Genomic DNA, 19,847 nt, shown 5'->3' with positions numbered 1-19,847 from the left:
GAATACGACTGCTAATTGGGTTTCTGCCAGGTACTTGTAACCTGGATTGGCCACTGTTGGAAGCAGGATACTGGGTTAGATGGACCATTGGTCTGACCCAGTATGGCTATTTTTATGTTCTAATTGACAGAGTACAAAACTTGACATTCCTTCTGCTGGGATTTCTCTGAGTCTGGAGAACTGTTTTTCTCTTTCTGAGTAGGATGCTGGACTCGGATGTGGTCACGGGTGCACCACTTTTGTGAAACTAACCTTGTTTGTCTCCAGATGCCAGGGACAACCAATGTATCCTAATTATTTTTATGATCAGTACTCCTCTCTCCTGGTTATTCTAAGGCTTCTGTCTTCTGTTAGATGTTCTTGAGTAGAGAGTTCCTTCAGTGACATGCAGAGGCCTCTACAAACCCCAGTCACCTTTCAATAATCTTCTGCTCATTGTGGTGCAATGGCTGGGTTAGCCAAACACTAGATATCACAGAGTTGGGTGTTTTATACCAGTCCAAGGTAATCAATGGAAATAGAATAAAATGAGGCATGGAAAGGAGGACGGGATGATACCTTTTTTGTTGAACTGGCTTGGTTCATTTTTTGATTGGCTTTCGGGGGTGGCCCTTCTTGGTCGGATCGGAGATGGGCGGGTGTTGATGAATGGCAGTGCATGTAGGTGAAGCAACAAAGCCTTTCAGTGACAAAAGGGTGGGGCAGCACTTTACAAAACCAGAACATTGTACCAATGATTTTATGGTGAGAATACTAAAAGGTAACTTTAAAACAATACATGAACGTAAGACTTTTGAAGTCAGAATGATTAAATATTTTGACACCCACCAGACAGGACTTAACAAAGATCTGGGTTTTCTAGCCCATTATAAACCATACAATTATACTGCTTTGTCACCCTCTTATCACCATGGATATCTCCCTGTCTCTCTCCTAACCCACCCCACTCTCGTCCTGTTAGACTGTCGCTGAAATGCTTTGAGGTTTCACTTGTATGCGCTGTTGTTCATCAGCATTTACTTGTTTCTGATCTGATGGAGAGCGATTGTCTTCGAGGGCTGAACGTAAGATGTATTGCGTTGGTCCAATGGAAAAGGTATCATCTTGTTTTATTTTATGCCATTTTTATTGATTACCTTTAAAAGTGGACTAACACAACTACCACATCTCTCTACTCAAGATGGTAGTTACCAGTCCAAGAGAGCTCCCCCCGCTGTCAGATCAGGAAAGCTCTCCCTTGTTCTGGAAACTGGGGTGGGGTACCAACAGATCAAAAGACAATGTTAACTGTAATTGTCTATTGCTCATGTGTGATTTATTTTTACTGTACACTGGCTTGAGTGAATTCCTTCAAAAAGGCGGTAAATAAATCCTAATTAAATATGTCTGTAATGTTTAGAATACCAGCGTTTACATGTCTATGTGTATATCTGTGCACTTAAGTGCTAGCATGACACCTAAGTGCTATTCTGCAAATACCTGTTAACTTATGCAGCCCTTACTTGCAAAGGGCTATACATGGGTGAGACATTGGCAGAGCTCCCACTTAGAGGCATAACTTACAGAATACTCTGTTACCGACTTCCCTGTCACACTTAGGCACTTGCACTTTCACTAGCTCTATAGCCGTTTTAAATGCAAGTGCCTAAATGCTAACTTAGGTTATGCTAGTATTCTATAAAGGATATTAAGCACCCGCTTTTTTTTTTAGAGGAGGCTCCTACCACGCATTCTCCAGATGCCTAATTAGAGACACTCATTTATAGAATTGACCCCTAGATGCATAACTACGAATTTTTAAATGCATACCTGCCTTATATTTTAAAATCTTGCCCAAATATTTTGTTACTAATATTTTTAAAGAGCCATTTTCTGTATTGCAGTATTGCATTTGTCAAAATCAGAACTTTAGTAGATTCTATAAGAATATTATTGTGTATGTTACTTTGGATACCGCCTAGAATCGTAAGATAGTTAGGTCTATACATTTTTTAAATAAATAAATGTACTCATTCATATGTCTAATTCAGTAATTATATGCCAAGGCAAGCACTTCTACCCAGAACTAAAAGAGCCTATATTCCGGAAAACACATTTTGTGTTCTGCACATGCTTGTGAATCTAAGAAATAAAAACCCTTATCAGGAGTCCTGATGACCCCCTGACGTGTTCTAAAAATTTGGTACAAATGCAAGCCCGAACAAAAAGGTTACTAGGGTCACACATACACACAGGTACTTATTGCAATATTGTAAGCTAGCCTTTTCCTTGCGAAAGTTAGTTAAAAGAACAAGAATGTTTTATTCACTTGTATATTATAACAGTTCAGTTACTTGCGCGATGTAATGGTTTGGTTTTTTTTCTTTTTTTGTATTTATTTGTACTTAGGGCATGGCCCTGTGGTCCTTGGTGCTCAAGCTAAAATTCAAGAGTATATTTCTCACAGAAACGCACGTGAAGAACAAATATTAAATGCTTTCCAGGACAATCAAGGCAAATCTTTCACATCTATGGAACTTGTAAAAATTGTCTACAAGGTAATTTCTCCAGTATGTAGCATTCAGACACTGTGAGGTAGATATTTTAAGCTGAATGTGTAGGACACCTGAATAATAAGTCATTCTCCGAACATGTGCCCAATGGAGCCCCGGTGCAAATGCTGTCCAGCATTCTGTAACTTCTTGGGCCAACGCCTTTATGATGAAACTGAACAAAGAGAAAGCACAATGCCTCATCCTCTCATCCCCACATCCCTTCCAACTACCCTTAACACCCCTGATGTCACAATCCCCATATATGACAACCTGAAAATTCTCGGAGTGACACTTGACAAACATCTATCACTGGAAACCCACTCAAAATCTATTACAAAGAAAATGTTCAACACGATGTGGTTACTAAAACGCGTGTATTTGCAATTCTCCACGAGATGGCGGCACAGAGTCGCGGCTGAGCTCTCTTAACTCGCCCCTGGCCAACTTCTTTTTAATTACATTATAATCCTCATTGATCCTTTGTGAGTAGATAGCGGTATATAAATTTTATTGTATTGTATGCGTTTTCCTATCTGGACGATTGGCTGGTGAAGAGCACATCAAGGGAGGGTGCTCAAAAGTCAGTGCAAAGAACTATTCAGGTGTTGGAGCTACTAGGGTCTGTAGTCATCACCCCGTCCCATTTTCCCCGAGTACATTGGAGCCCAGCTAGACATGTTTCAAGCTCGAGCCTCCTTGTCTTGGGTGTGGGCGGATGCTCTCACTGGCATCTCCACTCAGGTTCAGTGCAGCCAGCAGATCATAGCTCGCCAGAAGTTGGCCCACTTGGCCTGCACGGTATATGTAACGACCGTGGCTTGCCTACATTGGACGGGTGCCCAGTGGACCCCTGCTTCCCAGTGATGTCAGGCCACGGGGAACCTTTTGTCTTCACGGTCACACCAGAGTTGGCTCAGTTGCTTCTCTGATGGATGATTCGATCCAGTTTGACTCTGGGACTTCTTTTCCAAATTTCCCTGCCCCAGAAGATGCTGACCACAGATGCATCCAGTCTGAGATGGAGAGCTCATGTACAGAGGCTTCATACCCAGGGTCACTGGTTCAGTCAGGAAACCCAGCTTCACATAAGTCTCTCTAAAGGCTTTCAGAGACTGGCTATTGAACCAAATTGTTATCATTCAACCCCCTCCATGTCAACAAGCAGGGGGGTATGGAATCCTACCCCTTCTGTCAGGAAGCGGTCACGATGTGGCAATGGGCCACCAGTCATGGCATGGTGCTCTGAGCCACACAACTGAGGGAAGAAGACAACGGTCTGGTAGACAGAGTGAGCAGGGTGATGCAGCTGCACTGACTGGTCTCTCAGTATGGGGCTCCTGATCCCATGTTCGCAGGTGGCAGGACTGAGACTGGGACACCAACTCGTCTCAAGAACAAAGTCTCTCAGTACTACTGCAGATCACACAGCAGGCTAGCATCAGATGCCTTCCTTCTTGATTGCGTATCCTCAAATTTCCTGTAATAAGGAAGACTTTGCTGAAACTCAAGCAGGACCGGGGAACTATGATCCTCATCATGCCATATTGGCCGAGGCAGATCTAGTTCCCTCTTTTTCTGGAGTTGACCTCTGATGAACTTCGGAGTGTTTTCTGACCCTCATCACCCAGAACAAGGAGTCTCTTCTGCATCCCAGCCTCCAGTCCCTGGCCCTTACAGCTTGGATGTTGAAAGCATATCATTTGTTTCCCTTCAAGTGACTGAGGGTGTTTACAGGATCCTTCTGGCTTCCAGGAAGTATTCCACTAAGAGGTGTTATACTTTTAAATGGATGAGATTTGCCATCTGGTATGAGGGCAGAGCCCTAGATCCTTTTTCTTGTCCTACTCAAAAACTGCTTGAATACCTTCCACACTTTTCTGAGTCTGTTTAAAAACTAGTTCTGTAGAAGTTCACCTCAGGCAATTAGTGCTTACCATTACTGCGTGAAAGGTAAGCCCATCTCTGTTCAGCCTCTAGTTGTTCGATTTATCCAACTGGCTAGCAGACTGCATCTATTTCACATATGCCCAGGCTGGGCTGATTTTGGAGGGTCATATAATGGCTCACAATGTCAGAGCCATGGCTGCGTCGGTAGCCTACTTACAGTCTGCCTCCAATGAAGAGATTTGCAAAGCTGCAGTGTTGTCTTCAGTCCACACTTTCACATCTCATTACTGCCTTGTGCAAAATGGCCAGTGCGACAGCCAATTTGGTCAGTCAGTTCTGCAGATTTTTTTTAAAATCTAGAATCTACATTCTTTTCTGTTCCAGGCTGCACCTTCACAACGGCACTGTTGTTAGTGTTATTCATTCTGGTTGGCATTGTTGTTGCAAGTGTTTGTTTTAGGTGAACGAGGTAGCTAGAGATTCCCACATACAAGTATACTATATCCTGCTTGCCCTCATAGAAAGGAAGTTACTCACCTGTAGCAGATGTTCTCTGAGGACAGCAGGACAGGTATTCTCAATTACTCTCACACCTTCCCTAGGAGTTGCATTCTTTATGCTTTTTTTATCCAACTGCAGGTCCCACACGACTATTGCAGGCAGGAAGGCACACGCACATGCATGGAGGGGGCCTGCCAAAGGCTTCTAGAAGTTAGAGAACACTGAGCAGCATCCGTACTGGGCCTCCATCGGAGATGTCACTCACATGTGAGAATACATGTCCTGCTGCCCTCAGAGGACACATTCTACAGGTAGCTTTGCTTTGCTGGAAATGTCCTTCCAAAACGGGGGGAGGAGCTAAGTCACTATGTCCGTCCACCCCAACAACACCACTATTTCTCTACCTAGGTGGGTTTGTAGGGTTGCGCAGAATTCCAGCAGTAGTAATAGTGCGACTGCACCTCGAATACTATGTGCAATTCTGGTCACCGCATCTGAAAAAAGATATAGCAGAATTAGAAAAGATACAGATAAGCCAACGAAAATGATAAAGGGGAGGGGCGACTTCCCTATGAGGAAAGGCTACAGCGGTTAGGGCTCTTCAGCATGGAGAAGAAATGGCTGAAAGGAGATATAGAGATCTTTAAAATACTGAGTGGAGTGGAATGGGTAGATGTGAATTGCTTGTTTACTCTTTCCAAACTAGGGGGCATGCCATGAAGCTACTAAATAGTAAATTTAAAACTGGGGGACAAAGATGTCTTTACTCAACATGTAATTTAAAGTCTGGAATTCATTGCCAGAAAATGTGGTAAAAGTCCATAAGCCATTATTAAGATGGACTTGGGAAAATCCACTGCTTATTTTTAGGGTAAGCAGCATAAAATTTGTTTTACTTCTGGGATCTTACCAAGTATTTGTGACCTGGATTGGCCACTGTTGGAAACAGAATACTGGGCTTGATGGACCTTTGATCTGTCCCAGTATGGCAACACTTATGTTCTTATGACATCAGGTAGGGATGAGAGATTGTCAGCCCCAGACTTTGGTGTGGGTTATACAGGACTTGAGCTGTCAAGGAAGAGGAGGGCTTTGTCATTGAGCAGGTGAGATGGAGACTGTTCTTGAGTACAAGTAGGCCAAATCTAGGCCTACCCAGAATTTGACCTGCTAAATTTAAATAGCTATCCTTGAGTATTTTCTAAAGCTCTGGCCAGTTAAGTCTTTACTTAGCTAGATTGATCCCCATAAATATATGTAGTAAGAGACAATAAATAAAGACAAGCATGGTCCATCTAATCTGCCCAGCAAGGTGGCTATTTGTATCTGCCATTCTGTGCAGAACATGCAGGTCACCTTGACTGTGCCTTTGTTTAGAATTGTACCTACTGCTCCTCACAGGTTATACTCCTCTATATTATTTATATGTGTGTGTGCAAGTCCTGCCCACTTGTTCTACGTTGAATAATTGGTTCCCAGATAGGTAATTTGTTCCCAAGTAAACTATGACATCTGTCTTTCAGTGCCATCTGCCTTTCTTTCTGTTAGCTCTAGATCCCAGTATTTGAATTTTTTTTTTGAACTTTTTGTATAAAAATGGTGGTTAGTTAAAAGATTCTAATATAATAATTTGCTATGTGAACGTTCTAAAGTGTCTCACTGGGATCATAACCACCTGCTGACGTCACTGGCCAGCAGTAGAACCCTGCTTGCCTGACGTCAGCAGGGGGTTACGATCCCAGTGAGAGACGCACGTTGAAGAACAACGGGAGCAGGCAGAGACGTCCCTACGTGCACGTCGCCCCCCTCCAAAATCGCCAACCCCCCTCTGCTACCCTCCCCTCCCCCCCCCCCTTACCGGGGTCCCGGCGGCAGCAGTGAAGAGCCTCGCGAGTCTGCTGCCTTCCCTTCTCTTCGCTCTCAGCTCTGACTCTGGTCCCGCCCCATTTCCTGTTTCCGCAAGGGTGGGACCAGAGTCAGAGCTGAGAGCGAAGAGAAGGGAAGGCAGCAGACTCGCGAGGCTCTTCACTGCTGCCGCCGGGACCCCGGTAAGAGGGGAGGGCCCGTGAGTAGAGGCATCGCAAGGACGTGTCTGTGAGACAGAGGAGGGGGGACTGGAACTCGGGGGAGGGACAGAGGGAAGGAGAGGGAGGGAGAAAGAGGGAGGGAGGGCCTGGAAATCGGAAGGGAAGAAAGGGGACCGTGGGACTTGGAGGGAACAGAGAGAGCGAGGGAGGGAGAGAGGAGTGGAGGAGTGGCCTAGTGGTTAGAGTGGTGGACTTTGGTCCTGGGGAACTGAGGAACTGAGTTCGATTCCCGGCACAGGCAGCTCCTTGTGACTCTGGGCAAGTCACTTAACCCTCCATTGCCCCATGTAAGCCGCATTGAGCCTGCCATGAGTGGGAAAGCGCAGGGTACAAATGTAACAAAAATTAAAAACCTTGCTAGCGCCCGTTTCATTTCATACCGAAACGGGCCTTTTTTACTAGTATGTATATATTTGTGTATCAGTGCCACATTTTCACAGTTTATTACCTTTTTTAGGATGTTCCGGAGCATTTGCATAAAGCAGCAGAAATTAATCTCACTCATCACTTACAGAAGTTGCAAAAGGAAGGAAAAATATGTAAGTGAATTCTGACTACTGGGAGAAATCTATTTACAACAGACCTATTGCAATGATTTGTTAAATAACTTCTTAGGATGCAATAAGGGCCTGATTCACTAGGTATTCTCTCCCGTTTTCTGACTATGAGGGGAAAAAAACTTAGTGAAGCAGGTTGTAAATGAAGATATAAAGTTAGTTCATGACTTAAAAATATGACTGGCTGAAGAGTTCATTTTAGATGAAAGCTGTTCTCTGGCAACACATAGTGAGGATTCTGTGAACAGTCCTTTGGTATTTGCAGGTGGTTACAGCTCATCACCTGCTTATCCTTTGGAGTAGGGTGAGCTGATGATATTATTTGGGGAAACACTTGGATCCTCTATTAACCTCTTATAAAATATCTGAATGTGGATCTTGTGGTAAAATGTCATATTAGGAATATGGGCATATTGCTGGCAAAACAAAAACGCCGCCTATGTGCCTTGCTGCTAATTCCCCTTCCTGCTGCCACTGTCTCTCTTCCCTTCACCATGGCAGACCTACCAAGTGTCTCGCATTCAACGGGAGACTCCCGCTATAGTGAGCCGTCTCCCACTAATGGGCAGAGCACAATTCTAGGCATCTTTCCTCTTCCAGCCCATCTCCCCTTCTTGTCATCCTCTCTCCCATGTTCTGCCCCATCCCCTCAAACCTTGCAGTCATGGCTTTTTTTTTTAATTTATTTTTGCCGCGACAGCATCAGGAGAGTACAAAGAAACCACCGTGGAACCTCATACTCATGTGCACTTCGAGTCCCTGTTGGATAACTTCCTCTGATACAACAGGGACTTGGTGTGCGTATGATTTCGAGGCTCTGCAGTAGTTTTTTACTCTGCTGGTACTGTCGCGGCAAGAAAATAAGCCATGATTACAAGGGCGATGGGGCAGACTACAGGAGGGAGGGAGAATGGCAAGAAGGGGAGGGACTGGAAGAGGAAAGAAGGGACTTGCTGGACACGAGGAATGACATAATAGGGAGACAGAAGGAGAGAGGTTGGATAGGGAGAGAAGGAGGTGGAGAAGCTGGACCATGTTGGGAGGGAGAAGAGAGGAAAGATGCCAAACCATCTTTTTTTTGGGGGGGGGGGCAGGGGAGGAGGGACGAGAGAGGGAAGATACTGGACTAGACGAAGGAAATAGAGAAACAAGCAGATGCTGGATTGGGGAGGGGAAGGAGAGTCACAAGGAAGCTGATGCTGGCAGATGACAGGATGATGGTGGGTCTGATGATAGAGATGGGAGAAGGTGGCTGATTTGCAGATGGTAGGGAAGAGAAAAGGAGACTGATATTGGAATGCAAAAAAGAAGGGACTAGGGATCAAGACAGTGAGGGAAGTGTCTCCAGGGGGACTAGGGCAGGAATAAAAAGAGTAAGAGAAGCTCAAGATGGAGAAATACAGTGATGGAGTGGGTGAAAAGGGAGAGAGACGAGACCCTTCTAGAGGGAGGAAAGTGCTTTTAGTAGGTTGGGAGTGAGTGAGTGGATGAGAGGGGTAAGAATGGGTGAGTAGTTCCTGTGCAGGGATCTGTAGCAGCCCTGCTTGTTCTAGTTTCCCAATAGTAGTTGTATTGGTGTTCTAGGGCCTACTGTAATATTTATAGTGGTGTTCTACATCCTAAGACAGGGAAGCTAAATTTAAAAAAGAGTTGAGAAGAGATGGTTATTTGTAGTTCTCCATCACAGTGTTCACCAGTTCAAACAAGGTATTTTTTTGAAATGGCTGTGGGTTCGGGTATGCTAGGAGGAGGGGCTGGGGTGATGTTGGACAGGGCTGGGGTATGTATTAAAATCTCCCTCTCAAAAATTGGACCCCCCCCCCCCCCCCCCTTGGCAGCTCTGCCATGGGAAAGACATCAACTCTTTACCTCACCCCTCAACACAGTCCAGCACCTTTCTCCCTTCCTTTCCCTCTCTTCCCTCTGGTGATCTTATAAAGTAAACTTACCTTAACTCTCCAGCAGCAGTCAGTGACCGAAGCAGGCTGCCTGGACCATCCCTCAACCAGTCCCGCCCTCCTCTGATACAGTTTCCACAAGGGTGGGACATGGCTGAAGGAAGGCCTGAGGCAGCCTGCTCCAGTCACTGACTTCTGCTGGAGAGTCAAGGGAAATGATTTTTAAATGCAGTGTAGGAAGGAGAAGGCAGCTGGGGCTGGAACTGGGAACTGAAAAAGGAAGGAGCCAGGTGGGAGAAGGAGGAGAGCTGGAGGCTGAAAAGGGTGCAAGAGGCTGGGGCTGGGGGCTGAAAAGGAGAGCAGGTAGGAGAAGAGGACTAAAAAGGGGAGCAGGTAGAAGTAGTGGGCTGGAGCTGGAAATTGCCTGGGGGGGGGGGGGGGGTAGGTGGGAGAATGGGGCTAGAAAGAGGGAGGCAGTTAGGAGGAGGAGACTGGGCTGAAGCGAGGGGCAGGTGGGAGAAGATGGCTGGGACTTGGAAATGGCCATAATTTAGGGGCTAAGAGAAGGTGTCTGGAGATAGCTAACTGAGCTGGCAGAAATGGTCTGATGCTGGAGGCAGATGCAAAGAGGGACTGATGCTAGGACTGGGGTAGAGATAAAGGGGGGCGCAGACTGGGGTTGGGGATGTGGGTGAGTGAAGGGATCTAATACTAAGCATGAGAGATAGGGACTGAGGTATTTGACAAGGGGCAGATGGGATATAAGGGTTGGAGGCTGTTGCAGGGACTGGAAGAAGGAAGAGGACAGATATTGTGTGAGGAAGGGGAGAACTAAGGGCATAGGGGAAGGTGAAGATGGGCGGGGTAGAGGGATGGGTACTGGGGTTAAGGTGCAGGAAAGATACAGCTCTGTGACTGGTATAAGTGCTCGTGTATAAACATATATGCACATATATACTTTAAATGTTGATGCCTCTCTCTATAAGTGCATGTAGGATGGGGGGACAGTTCTACAACAGGCAGCTTCCATTTAGATGCCCCAGTAACATGTGTAGGAGGCTATTCTATAACGGCACTTGCGCACCCAGATTCCATTTTAGAATGCTAGTGGTCCATTTCCTCAGTTACACCAGCCATAGAGTTGACTTAACTGTGGGCGCACAAATGCAGCAAGAATGCATGGAACTTACTGTATTCTGTAAGTGCAATTCAAGTCATGTCTTGTATACTGCTAATATCCCCTGTTTAGGTTTCAGTGTGGTTTACATCATAAATGGGATGAAATTATTACAATATTATAGGTAGGACATAGTGTGAGTTCAGCCTTGTTGGTTGGATACCATGTTGCAGAATACAGTGCAGTTTATAAGTACATAAGTGTTGCCATACTAGGACAGACTAAAGGTCCATCAAGCCCAGCGCATCCTGTTTCCAGCAGTGGCCAATCCAGGTCACAAGTATCTGGCAAGATCCCAAAACAGTACAATACATTTTATGCTGCTTATCTTAGAAATAAGCGATTACCACAGCTTAGTAAAAAGACCTCAATTATTGGGACACAGAATTTTAAAACATCACACATTTTGCCTTAGGCTAGTGAAAGCTTGTTGCAAAAAAACTATACTTAATGGTATTGCAAAACTTTTGCTCAGTCCTAAATTCAGCTCTTGAGTGTTGCACCATAACAGCTCCTGGTTACTTAATGACTTCTGATGCACCAGTTTAAAAGTCATGGCATAGATTTCGTAGGTGGGGGGTGGTGAAGGTCTTTGGCTGTGGCAGGGGGATTCAGAGGCAAAGCAGTGCAAACATGAGCATGTTAGATAAGAAAAAAAATGCAAGACCAAAGTAGAGAGATGCCTCTGGAAAGCCCAATTCACAGCCTATGTGGGTCCAATTTCCATTGACAAAAAAACAGGTTTGTTCCATTCTGCATCAGGTTGAGGGTGTAGATCAGCATCAGCTCTTCTAGAAAGTGATTTTACTAAGGTCTTTTCCTATTCTGTGTCTGTGGGCAAAGAAACTTTTGTAAATCAGTTCCTTAAGGTGCCTCTGCAAATCATTGGCAGAAGTATGCTATCAGCTGTGTGACAACCACTGCCTTAATAGATGAAGCAGAGACCATTGCCTCTTTGTTTCATATATCACTATGGCGTAGGTCCCAATCAGCCTCTCTCTCTCTCTCTCTCTCTCTCTCTCTCTCTCTCTCTCTCTCTCTCTCTCTCTCTCTCTCTCATAAACCCTCTCCCCACAGCCTTCACCCAGTCTGTCTCATATCTCCCTCAGTCTCTCTCATACCCCCACCCCATCTTAATCCAGTCTCTCTCATACCCCCACCTTAACCCCACTCTCTCTCCCTCAGCCTTTACCTCAATCTCTCTCATACCCTCCCCCTGCCTTAAACCTGATTTCTCCCATACCCTCCTCCACCTTAAATCTCTCTCATACCTCCCCCGCCTTAAACCCAATCTCTCTTATACCCCCTCCGGCCTTCACCCAAGTTTCTCTCTTGCTCAGTCAGACTCATAACAGTCACTCTCAGGCAACTGAGCTTTGGAGTCTGCCACATATTGCCCTTGCCTTGCTGTTCAAAGAGCTGCCTCACAAAATGTGTCCCCAGTTCTGCATCGCAATTTTGCATTCTATAAACTTCAGCCCACAGTGCAGCAAGTTTGGGAGGTCTTGCAGTAGCTAGTCCTGCAACTAGAGAATGACACGGGGATGGGGAACCGCAGTAACCGCAGGGATGGGGACAGAGCTCGCGGGGACAGATCCCACGGGGGTGGGGTTGGAATGGGGTGGGGGTGGGGTCAGAGCCCACAGGGACAAACTTTGTCCCGTATCATTTTCTACTTTGAAGCCTGTTAATGAACTGGACTGTTATTTGTTTGATGCCTACAAAGATATTTTGATTTTTTGGAAAAACAAGCAAACATACTGGCCACAACAAGCAAAATTTGCATGGGGGATCCTGTACATCCTGCTACCAGCACATCTGCTAAGAAGACAACTTCTATTCCAGGAAGGACTGTGGAGGACAGGACAGGAGAGCTAGATTGAATCCTGAGATTGTTGATGACTTGTTATTCATCCACAGATTAAAAAAACATAACAGTGCTTCATAGGGCACATTTCTCCCCTCTAGGGCATATAGAACAGATTGTATTTTATACTCCTGGACATTTTAACAGTGTGAATTAGGATTCCTTGGTGTAGTAGAAATCACCTATTGTTGGGATTGGAAAGGTAGAGGGGTGGTGGTGGGAAGGAGGGTTTATTATAGTTGCTCATTGTTGTTATTGTTTTCTATTTGTAATTTATACACAACAGTTGCACAGCATATTGTTCATTTTTCTACTTTAATAAAATAAAATCATAAGTGTTCAAGGCTTCCGCAGATGAGGACAGAGCCCACGGGGCCGGGGCCAAGATGGAGACAGGGCCTGAGAGGATGGAGACAGAACCTGTGGGGACGGAGACAGAACCGATGGGGACGGGACAGTGTCATTCTCTACCTGCAACACTTAAAGCTGTGAGACTTCCTGAACTTGCTGCACCATATGGCTCAAGTTTATAAAGAGCCAAATTGCGGTTCATAGCTGGGAGACATTTTGTATGGTAGCTTTACAAAAGAAGAAGAAACAAAATCATTTGAGGGTATGAAATATCAGGCACCAGGGTGCAATTTCTAAGTGCCATAGTGATCTGGTGTCCACGATTTATTAAGCCCTGCCCTAATCAGAGTCTTTAAATGCTAAACTACATTATAATGCCTTTGTTTAATAAGTCTCCCCCAGGCCCAAACTTTTCATATGCATCCAGTGCCTCACATTGTTTGTTTTTAATCATTTTAATATATCAGGCTGGGGTTCACAAACTTGTTGTGGGGACATTGAATATGAAATAGATATGTTTGCACTGCAGGGGTGGACTGACCGTTCGGGCAACCGGGCAGTGCCCAAGGGCCCAGAGGCTCTGCCCGGATGCCCGCTGTTCTCCCCATTCCCACACACTACCCTCCTGCCGCGGCCACCGCTGCTGCTGCTGCTGCTGTTACAGCAGTGGCAGCAACAACAGAAATAAAGATCGCGGAGCCGCACTGTTCCTCCTGTTCGCGGCTGCCAGTCCCACCTTCCTCTAACAATTTCCTGTTCCAGGGCAGAGCCAGTCAGCTGCAAGCGGGAAGGGAACGGTGCAGCCCGCAATCTTTTTTTTTTTTTTTTTTTTTTTTTTTTTTCTTTTCTATTTTTGCTGCCACTCCTGAGACAGCAGCAGTGGTGTCCACAGCAGGGGGGGTATTGGGTGGGAGTGGGGATAGTCCTGGTCCTGGTGTGGTAGTGGGGGTGTCCGGTGGGGGATGGGGGAGGGGAGAGAGGGTTTGGGTGTTGAGTGGGGCTGAAAAAAAGACTGCAACACTGGATGGAGGGGGGAGGGTGTGATTGTAAGTGAGGGTAGTGTGGAAGAGTGGGGATATGGGGTTTAGGTGGAGTGATAGTGGGGGACATATAAATTTAGCAGGGATAAGGATGACCCCAGGTACAGGGTGACTGGGTGATGGGGAAGGACAGACGATGGATGGAGAATGGAGTGGGGAGAGGGAACAGATGCCGGATGGAAGGGACAAGAGATGGGACAGATGCTGAATGGAGGGGGAAGGGAGGACAGATGCTGGATGAGGAGAGAGGGGACAGATGTCAGATGGAAAGAGGGAGAGGAGGGACAGACACCGGATGAGGGAGAGAGAAGTGACATATGCCAGATGGAAATGGGGAGAGGAGGGACAGACACTGGATGAAGGGGAGAGAGGGGATTGAAGCTGGATGGAAGGGGGAGAGAGGATGTAGATGTTGGATGGCACTGGGGGGAGAGAGAGGGGCCTGCAGGGCCGTGCCGATGCGGTAAGCGAGGTAAGCGCCGCAGGGGGGCGCCCACCTCTGGAGGGCGCCGCCGCGGAGCTTACCCTCGCCCCGCCGAGGCCTTTAAATCTTTTGGTCGCCCCGGGTGTCACCAGAAAGGGGGGTGCCGCCGCTCCCGCTGTCTTCATCCTGGCACCCCCCCCCCCCCCGCACCAGCCCTTTAAATTTATTTGCCGACGCGATAGCGAGCGCAGCACCTCGTGTGGAAGTAAAGGAAGCGGATCCGATCATCTCATTGGGCCTTCCCTCACTGTCCCGCCCTCCTCTGACGCAACTTCCTATTTCCTCTAGGGCGGGACAGTGAAGGAAGGCCCAATGAGATGATCGGATTCGCTTCTTTTACTTCCACACGAGGTGCTGCGCTCGCTATCGCGTCGGCAATTTCTTTTTAAAAACGGGTGGCAGGGAGAAGACGAGGCAGGGTGAGGGTGGGGGACAGATGGGGTGACCGTGAAGGTGGGGGAGGACTCCGATAGCAGAAGGGACTGGGTGGGAGACAGATGGGGTGAGGGGGACTCGGATGGGCAGAAGGGACTGGGTGAGGGGGACTCGGATGGGCAGAAGGGACTGGGTGGGAGCCAGATGGGGTGAGGGGGACTCGGATGGGCAGAAGGGACTGGGTGGGAGACAGATGGGGTGAGGGGGACTCGGATGGGCAGAAGGGACTGGGTGGGAGACAGATGGGGTGAGAGTGGGGGGCACTTGGATAGCAGAAGGGACTGGGTGGGAGCCAGATGGGGTGAGGGGGACTCGGATGGGCAGAAGGGACTGGGTGGGAGACAGATGGGGTGAGGGTGGGGGGCACTTGGATAGCAGAAGGGACTAGGTGGGAGACAGATGGGGTGAGGGGGACTCGGATGGGCAGATGGGACTGGGTGGGAGACAGATGATGGGGTGAGGGTGGGGGCACTTGGATAGCAGAAGGGACTGGGTGGGAGACAGATGGGGGTGAGGGGGACTCGGATGGGCAGAAGGGACTGGGTGGGAGACAGATGGGAGAAGGGGCATGGAGCTGGAACTGGGGTCTGAAAAGTGAGCAGGAGGGAGAATGGGGTCATGCCTGGGGCAGGGGTGGATGGGAGAATCAATGGATCTGGAACTAGGGGCAGCCGCAGGTGGGAACTGGGAGCCGAAAAGAGGGGGCAGTGAGAGAGGGGGATAGATCCTGGATGGAATGGGGAGTGAGAGGGAGGGCAGACCCTGAATGGATGGGAGGGGGAAAGAGAGAGGGCAAATGGTGAATCGAAGGAGCAGAGAGAAAGGGCAGACAGTGGATAGAAGGGAGTGAAAGAGCAGAAAGTGGATGGAAGGGGGCAGAGATAGAGGGCAAATGCTAGAGGGAAAGGAGAGAGAGAGGGCAGATGGTGGATGGAAGGGGGAGAGAGAGATGGCAGACTGGGGCAGATGGTGGATGGAAGGAGCAGAAATAGAGGGCAGATGTGGATGGAAGGGACATTAGAGAGGGCAGACACTGGAGAGCAGAGAGAGAGCGAAGACAGATGCTGGATGGAAGGAAGACGGTGAAAAGAAGATGAGGAAAGCAGAAACCAAAGACAACAAACTGTAAATATATATTTTTATTATTTTGCTTTAGGATATAGTATTTTAGCTGTGTTAATAAATGTTTATAAATAGAACATGTAAATAAGGTAATCTTTTTATTGGACTAATTTTAATACATTTTGACTTAACTTTCAGAGAACAAAACCCCCTTCCTCAGATCAGGATAGGATACTGTAACAGCACTATACTGTATTGACCTGAGGAAGGAGATTTTGGCCTCTGGAAGCTAAATGTATTAGTCCAATAAAATGGTATTATTTTATTTTCTGTATTTGTTTTATTTCTATTTGTTAATTTGTAAAGTGGTGATTGGTATTTGTTAGTTTTTTCAAATTTACATCTGCTGTCTTTATATTTTGCACAGTACTAGGGGACAGTTTCTGTTTCTGTGGTGTTGCATTGTATACAGAGTCTGGCATCGGGGGTTCAGTTTAATTTTTGTCTAAATAGAAAGTTTATGATTACTTATTCTATAGTGGATTAGGGTGTATCTATTTGTGAAAAGGACATGGCTTTCGGTTGGCATTGACTGTGCAGGATCGACGATCTGTACTAATCTGTCTGTTTTCGTTTTACAATAGGTGAATTGATGTTCTAGTGCTCACTAGTGTTTAAGATGCTTTCCTTTCCCTTGTGTGACTCGTAGAAACGACTGCTTATGGTATGGTAAAATTGCTCTATAGGGTCGTGAGTGTTTTGTATTCTCGGTATGCCTAGTACTGGATTTGGGGGGGGGGGGGGGTGTTAAACAATGACCGGCCCCGAGTGTCAACTACCCTAGCTACGCCACTGCTGCCGACGTCTCCCTTGCCTTGCACTCGTTGGTTCCCTCAGTGTCCTGCCTTCTTCTGACGTCAGAAGAAGGCGGACACTGAGGGAACCAAGAGCGCAAAGGGAAGGGAGACGTCGGCAGCGCGCCGCTTTCACTGACGCTGCTGCGACCGGAAGTAAAAGATTTAAAGGCCCCAGGGTGCGGAGGGAAGGGCAGAGAGGCATGGATGGGAGGGCAGGGCCCAAGGAGAGGACAAATTGCTGGAAATGGAGGGGAGGGGATAGAGGAGGCAAGGATTGCTGGCTATGGATGAAGGGCAGAGAGGGACAAGGATGGACATGGGGGCCCAGGGAGAGGACAAATTGCTGGAAATGGAGGGGAGGGGAGAGAGGAGGATTGCTGGCTATGGATGGAGGAGGGAAGGGCAGAGAGGGACAAGAATGGACATGGATGGGAGGGCAGGACCCAGGGAGAGAGGAGAAATTGCTGGAAATGGATATAGAGCAAGAAATGAAGAAGAAAGGAGAAAAGTAAAGAAATAAATGGAAAGGAAGCCCTGGAAATGGAGTTAAGAGGACAGATAGCAGCAGAATCAGATACTGGACCAGCATGATTGAAAAAAGAAAGTCACCAGACAACAAAGGTAGAAAAAAATTATTTTATTTTCATTTTAGCGTTTGGAATATGTCAACTTTGAGAATTTACATCTGCTATCTTATTTTGCAATGTATAGCAATTTGTTTCTAAGAATATTGCTGACAATTCCTTTCAGTGTGGCAAGTGGTGAGCGATCATTTTCATGGGGGGGGGGCGTGATCATTTTCACGGGGGGGGGGGGCGTGATCATTTTCACGGGGGGGGGGGGGCGCCAACTGATAGTCTGCAGGGGGGCGCCAGAGACCCTAGGCACGGCCCTGGGGGCCTGAGTGGATGGAAATGAGGAGAGAGAGGGGCCAGATGCTGGATGGAGGAGGGAGAAAAAGAGGAGACTGGATGGAAGTGAGGAGAGAGAAGAATCAGATGCTGAATGGAGAGGGGGCAGACGCTGGATGGAAAGGGGGGAGGAGAGGGGGCAGATGCTGGAAGGAAAGAGAGAGAGAGAGGGAGCAGATGCTGGATGGAAAGGAGGGGGATAGAGGGATAGACGCTGGTGAGAGTTAAGAAGAGATCGAGGAAAGAAGAAACAAGAGACTGGGACCAACACAATTAGAAAAAAGTAAACAGCCACACGACAAAGGTAGGAAAAATTAATTTTATTTTTAGTGTAGTATAAAGTAGTGAGGTAGCTGTGTTAATAAAGAAAATGGAAATAAGGTGATAATCTTTACTGGACTAATTTTAATACATTTTTGACTAATGTTTGGAGACCCAACCCTCCTTTCTCATGTCAGAACAGAATACCTTAATTGCAGTATACTGTCCTGACCTGAGGAGAGAGGTTTTGGCCTCTGAAAGCTAACTGGAAAATATATTTGATCCAATAAATCGGTATCATCATATTTTCCATTTTTTTTTTTTTGTTTTATGTGTATTTGTTAACCTATAGTATAGTGATTGAAATATGACAGTTTTTGAAATTTGCATCTGCGGGCGGGGGAGTAGCAGCAGCACAGCAGGTAGGGAAGAACTGGGATGATGTAGGTGTCGGCTGCAGCGGTAGGGGGGCGTCGGGCAGTGGCCAGGCGGGGGCCCAGACCACTCTCAGTCCGCCCCTGTTGCACTGCATCCATTGTATGCAAATTTATTTCATACATATTCATGGTGGATATCCTGAAAGCCTGACTGTGTGGTAGCTGTAGGATAGATTTGGGAAGCTCTAGCGTAAGGTCAATTCACTTGTAATATCTGGGAGGTCACAAGTTTCTGTGATGTCATCAAGCATTCTGAATACTGCTTTTGCCATTGATTTCTGCACCAAAGATGGAAACTTAGCATCATAACCCACGTTCTCATGTATTTTATATAATCACAATGCTTTTCTTTGTACAGTACAGGAAAAAAAGCCCCTTCTCAAATGGAAAAGCAATTTATGAATTTCAAAAAACAAAATCTGAAACACAGCAAGCAAGCAGCAAGTTGATGAGTCAGCAAATCTAAACAAGCAACTACATTTCAAACAGAAGACTGATTCTACCTTTTTTGCATATACACACAGAACCAAAAATAATTTTGCTTTAACATCAAGTCAGCCAATTGTACCAAAAATCAGAAGGAATACAAGATGAGCAGGTTGTTATTTAAAGTTTGATATTATTTTAATATTTCATCCTGCTGAATGAGTATATAAAGAGATTACATCTAAGCTCACTAGCCGCATAGCTTCTGATAATTGTCCAGTCTCTTGCAGAATACGGAACATATGTGAGGTATCTTTTACCACTGACTTCACTTGCATATCTTGATACAGAAGAAGATATTTTTAAGTGGATCAAAATCACAATAACTACTATTATAATTGGACTGAGTACCTGCAGAGATAAATATTATCTAAATTTTTGCCACTCTCATGGTTTGAAACAATAAAAATTAAGATAAAAATAATTGGGGGTTATAGATATGGAAACCATTTCTCAATGTTTAGCTTCCCTGGTGGGTGAAGGTTTAGCTATTTTTGATATATGTGGGGAACATAAAATGATCAGCATTTGTCAGAACATAAAAACAGTTGAACTCTTATCTTTGTTTTATTCCAATAATTCATTTATTCTGCTTTTCATATCTTGGGATTTTACTGAGCTTTCTCTTAGATCTGGTCTAATATTGTATCATTAACTAGTGAACCACTACTGTGAATAAATGCACTGTATAACTTTGCTGAGAATTTCAAAGTCAAATTAATTTTGTTTGCGAACTTTGCACTTTCCACACAACACATGATAAGCAGTTGCTGTCTTTGGTGCAGTGCCATAAGCTTCAGTACAAAAATGAATCAGTGAGTATAGGGAATGCAGTTTTATTCAAAGTCTGAATTTACAGAATTTAGCTTGGCCTGAATCAGACCAACTGACCAAGGTCTAAGAGTGGGGGATTACAGTCCAAATGAGTTGCCCAACTCTATTACCTAGTGCTGTCTTATCATGGCTGTGAATCTAAATATGCAATGTGTGTTTGCAATAGTCCTGTGTCTGTTTT

The 19,847-nt window shown here is 46.1% G+C and overlaps 1 protein-coding gene across 1 annotated transcript in view; it reads left to right on the top strand.

Moving 5' to 3' along the window:
• Positions 1–19,528, top strand: part of LACTB2 (lactamase beta 2) — a 63,115-nt gene extending 43,587 nt beyond the window's left edge. The window contains exons 5-7 of the mRNA XM_030215407.1: positions 2,389–2,537; positions 7,467–7,548; positions 18,705–19,528. Coding sequence (XP_030071267.1) covers positions 2,389–2,537; positions 7,467–7,548; positions 18,705–18,748 — 275 coding nt within the window. The 3' untranslated portion in view covers positions 18,749–19,528. The remainder of the gene's footprint in view (positions 1–2,388; positions 2,538–7,466; positions 7,549–18,704) is intronic.
• The last annotated feature ends 319 nt before the right edge of the window (positions 19,529–19,847 follow it).

Source organism: Microcaecilia unicolor, chromosome 1 (genome assembly GCF_901765095.1).
Source record: "Microcaecilia unicolor chromosome 1, aMicUni1.1, whole genome shotgun sequence".
NCBI classification, from domain to species: domain Eukaryota; kingdom Metazoa; phylum Chordata; class Amphibia; order Gymnophiona; family Siphonopidae; genus Microcaecilia; species Microcaecilia unicolor.
The sequence above is the reverse complement of the archived record's forward strand: the minus strand, read 5'-3'. Positions and strand labels throughout refer to the sequence as shown.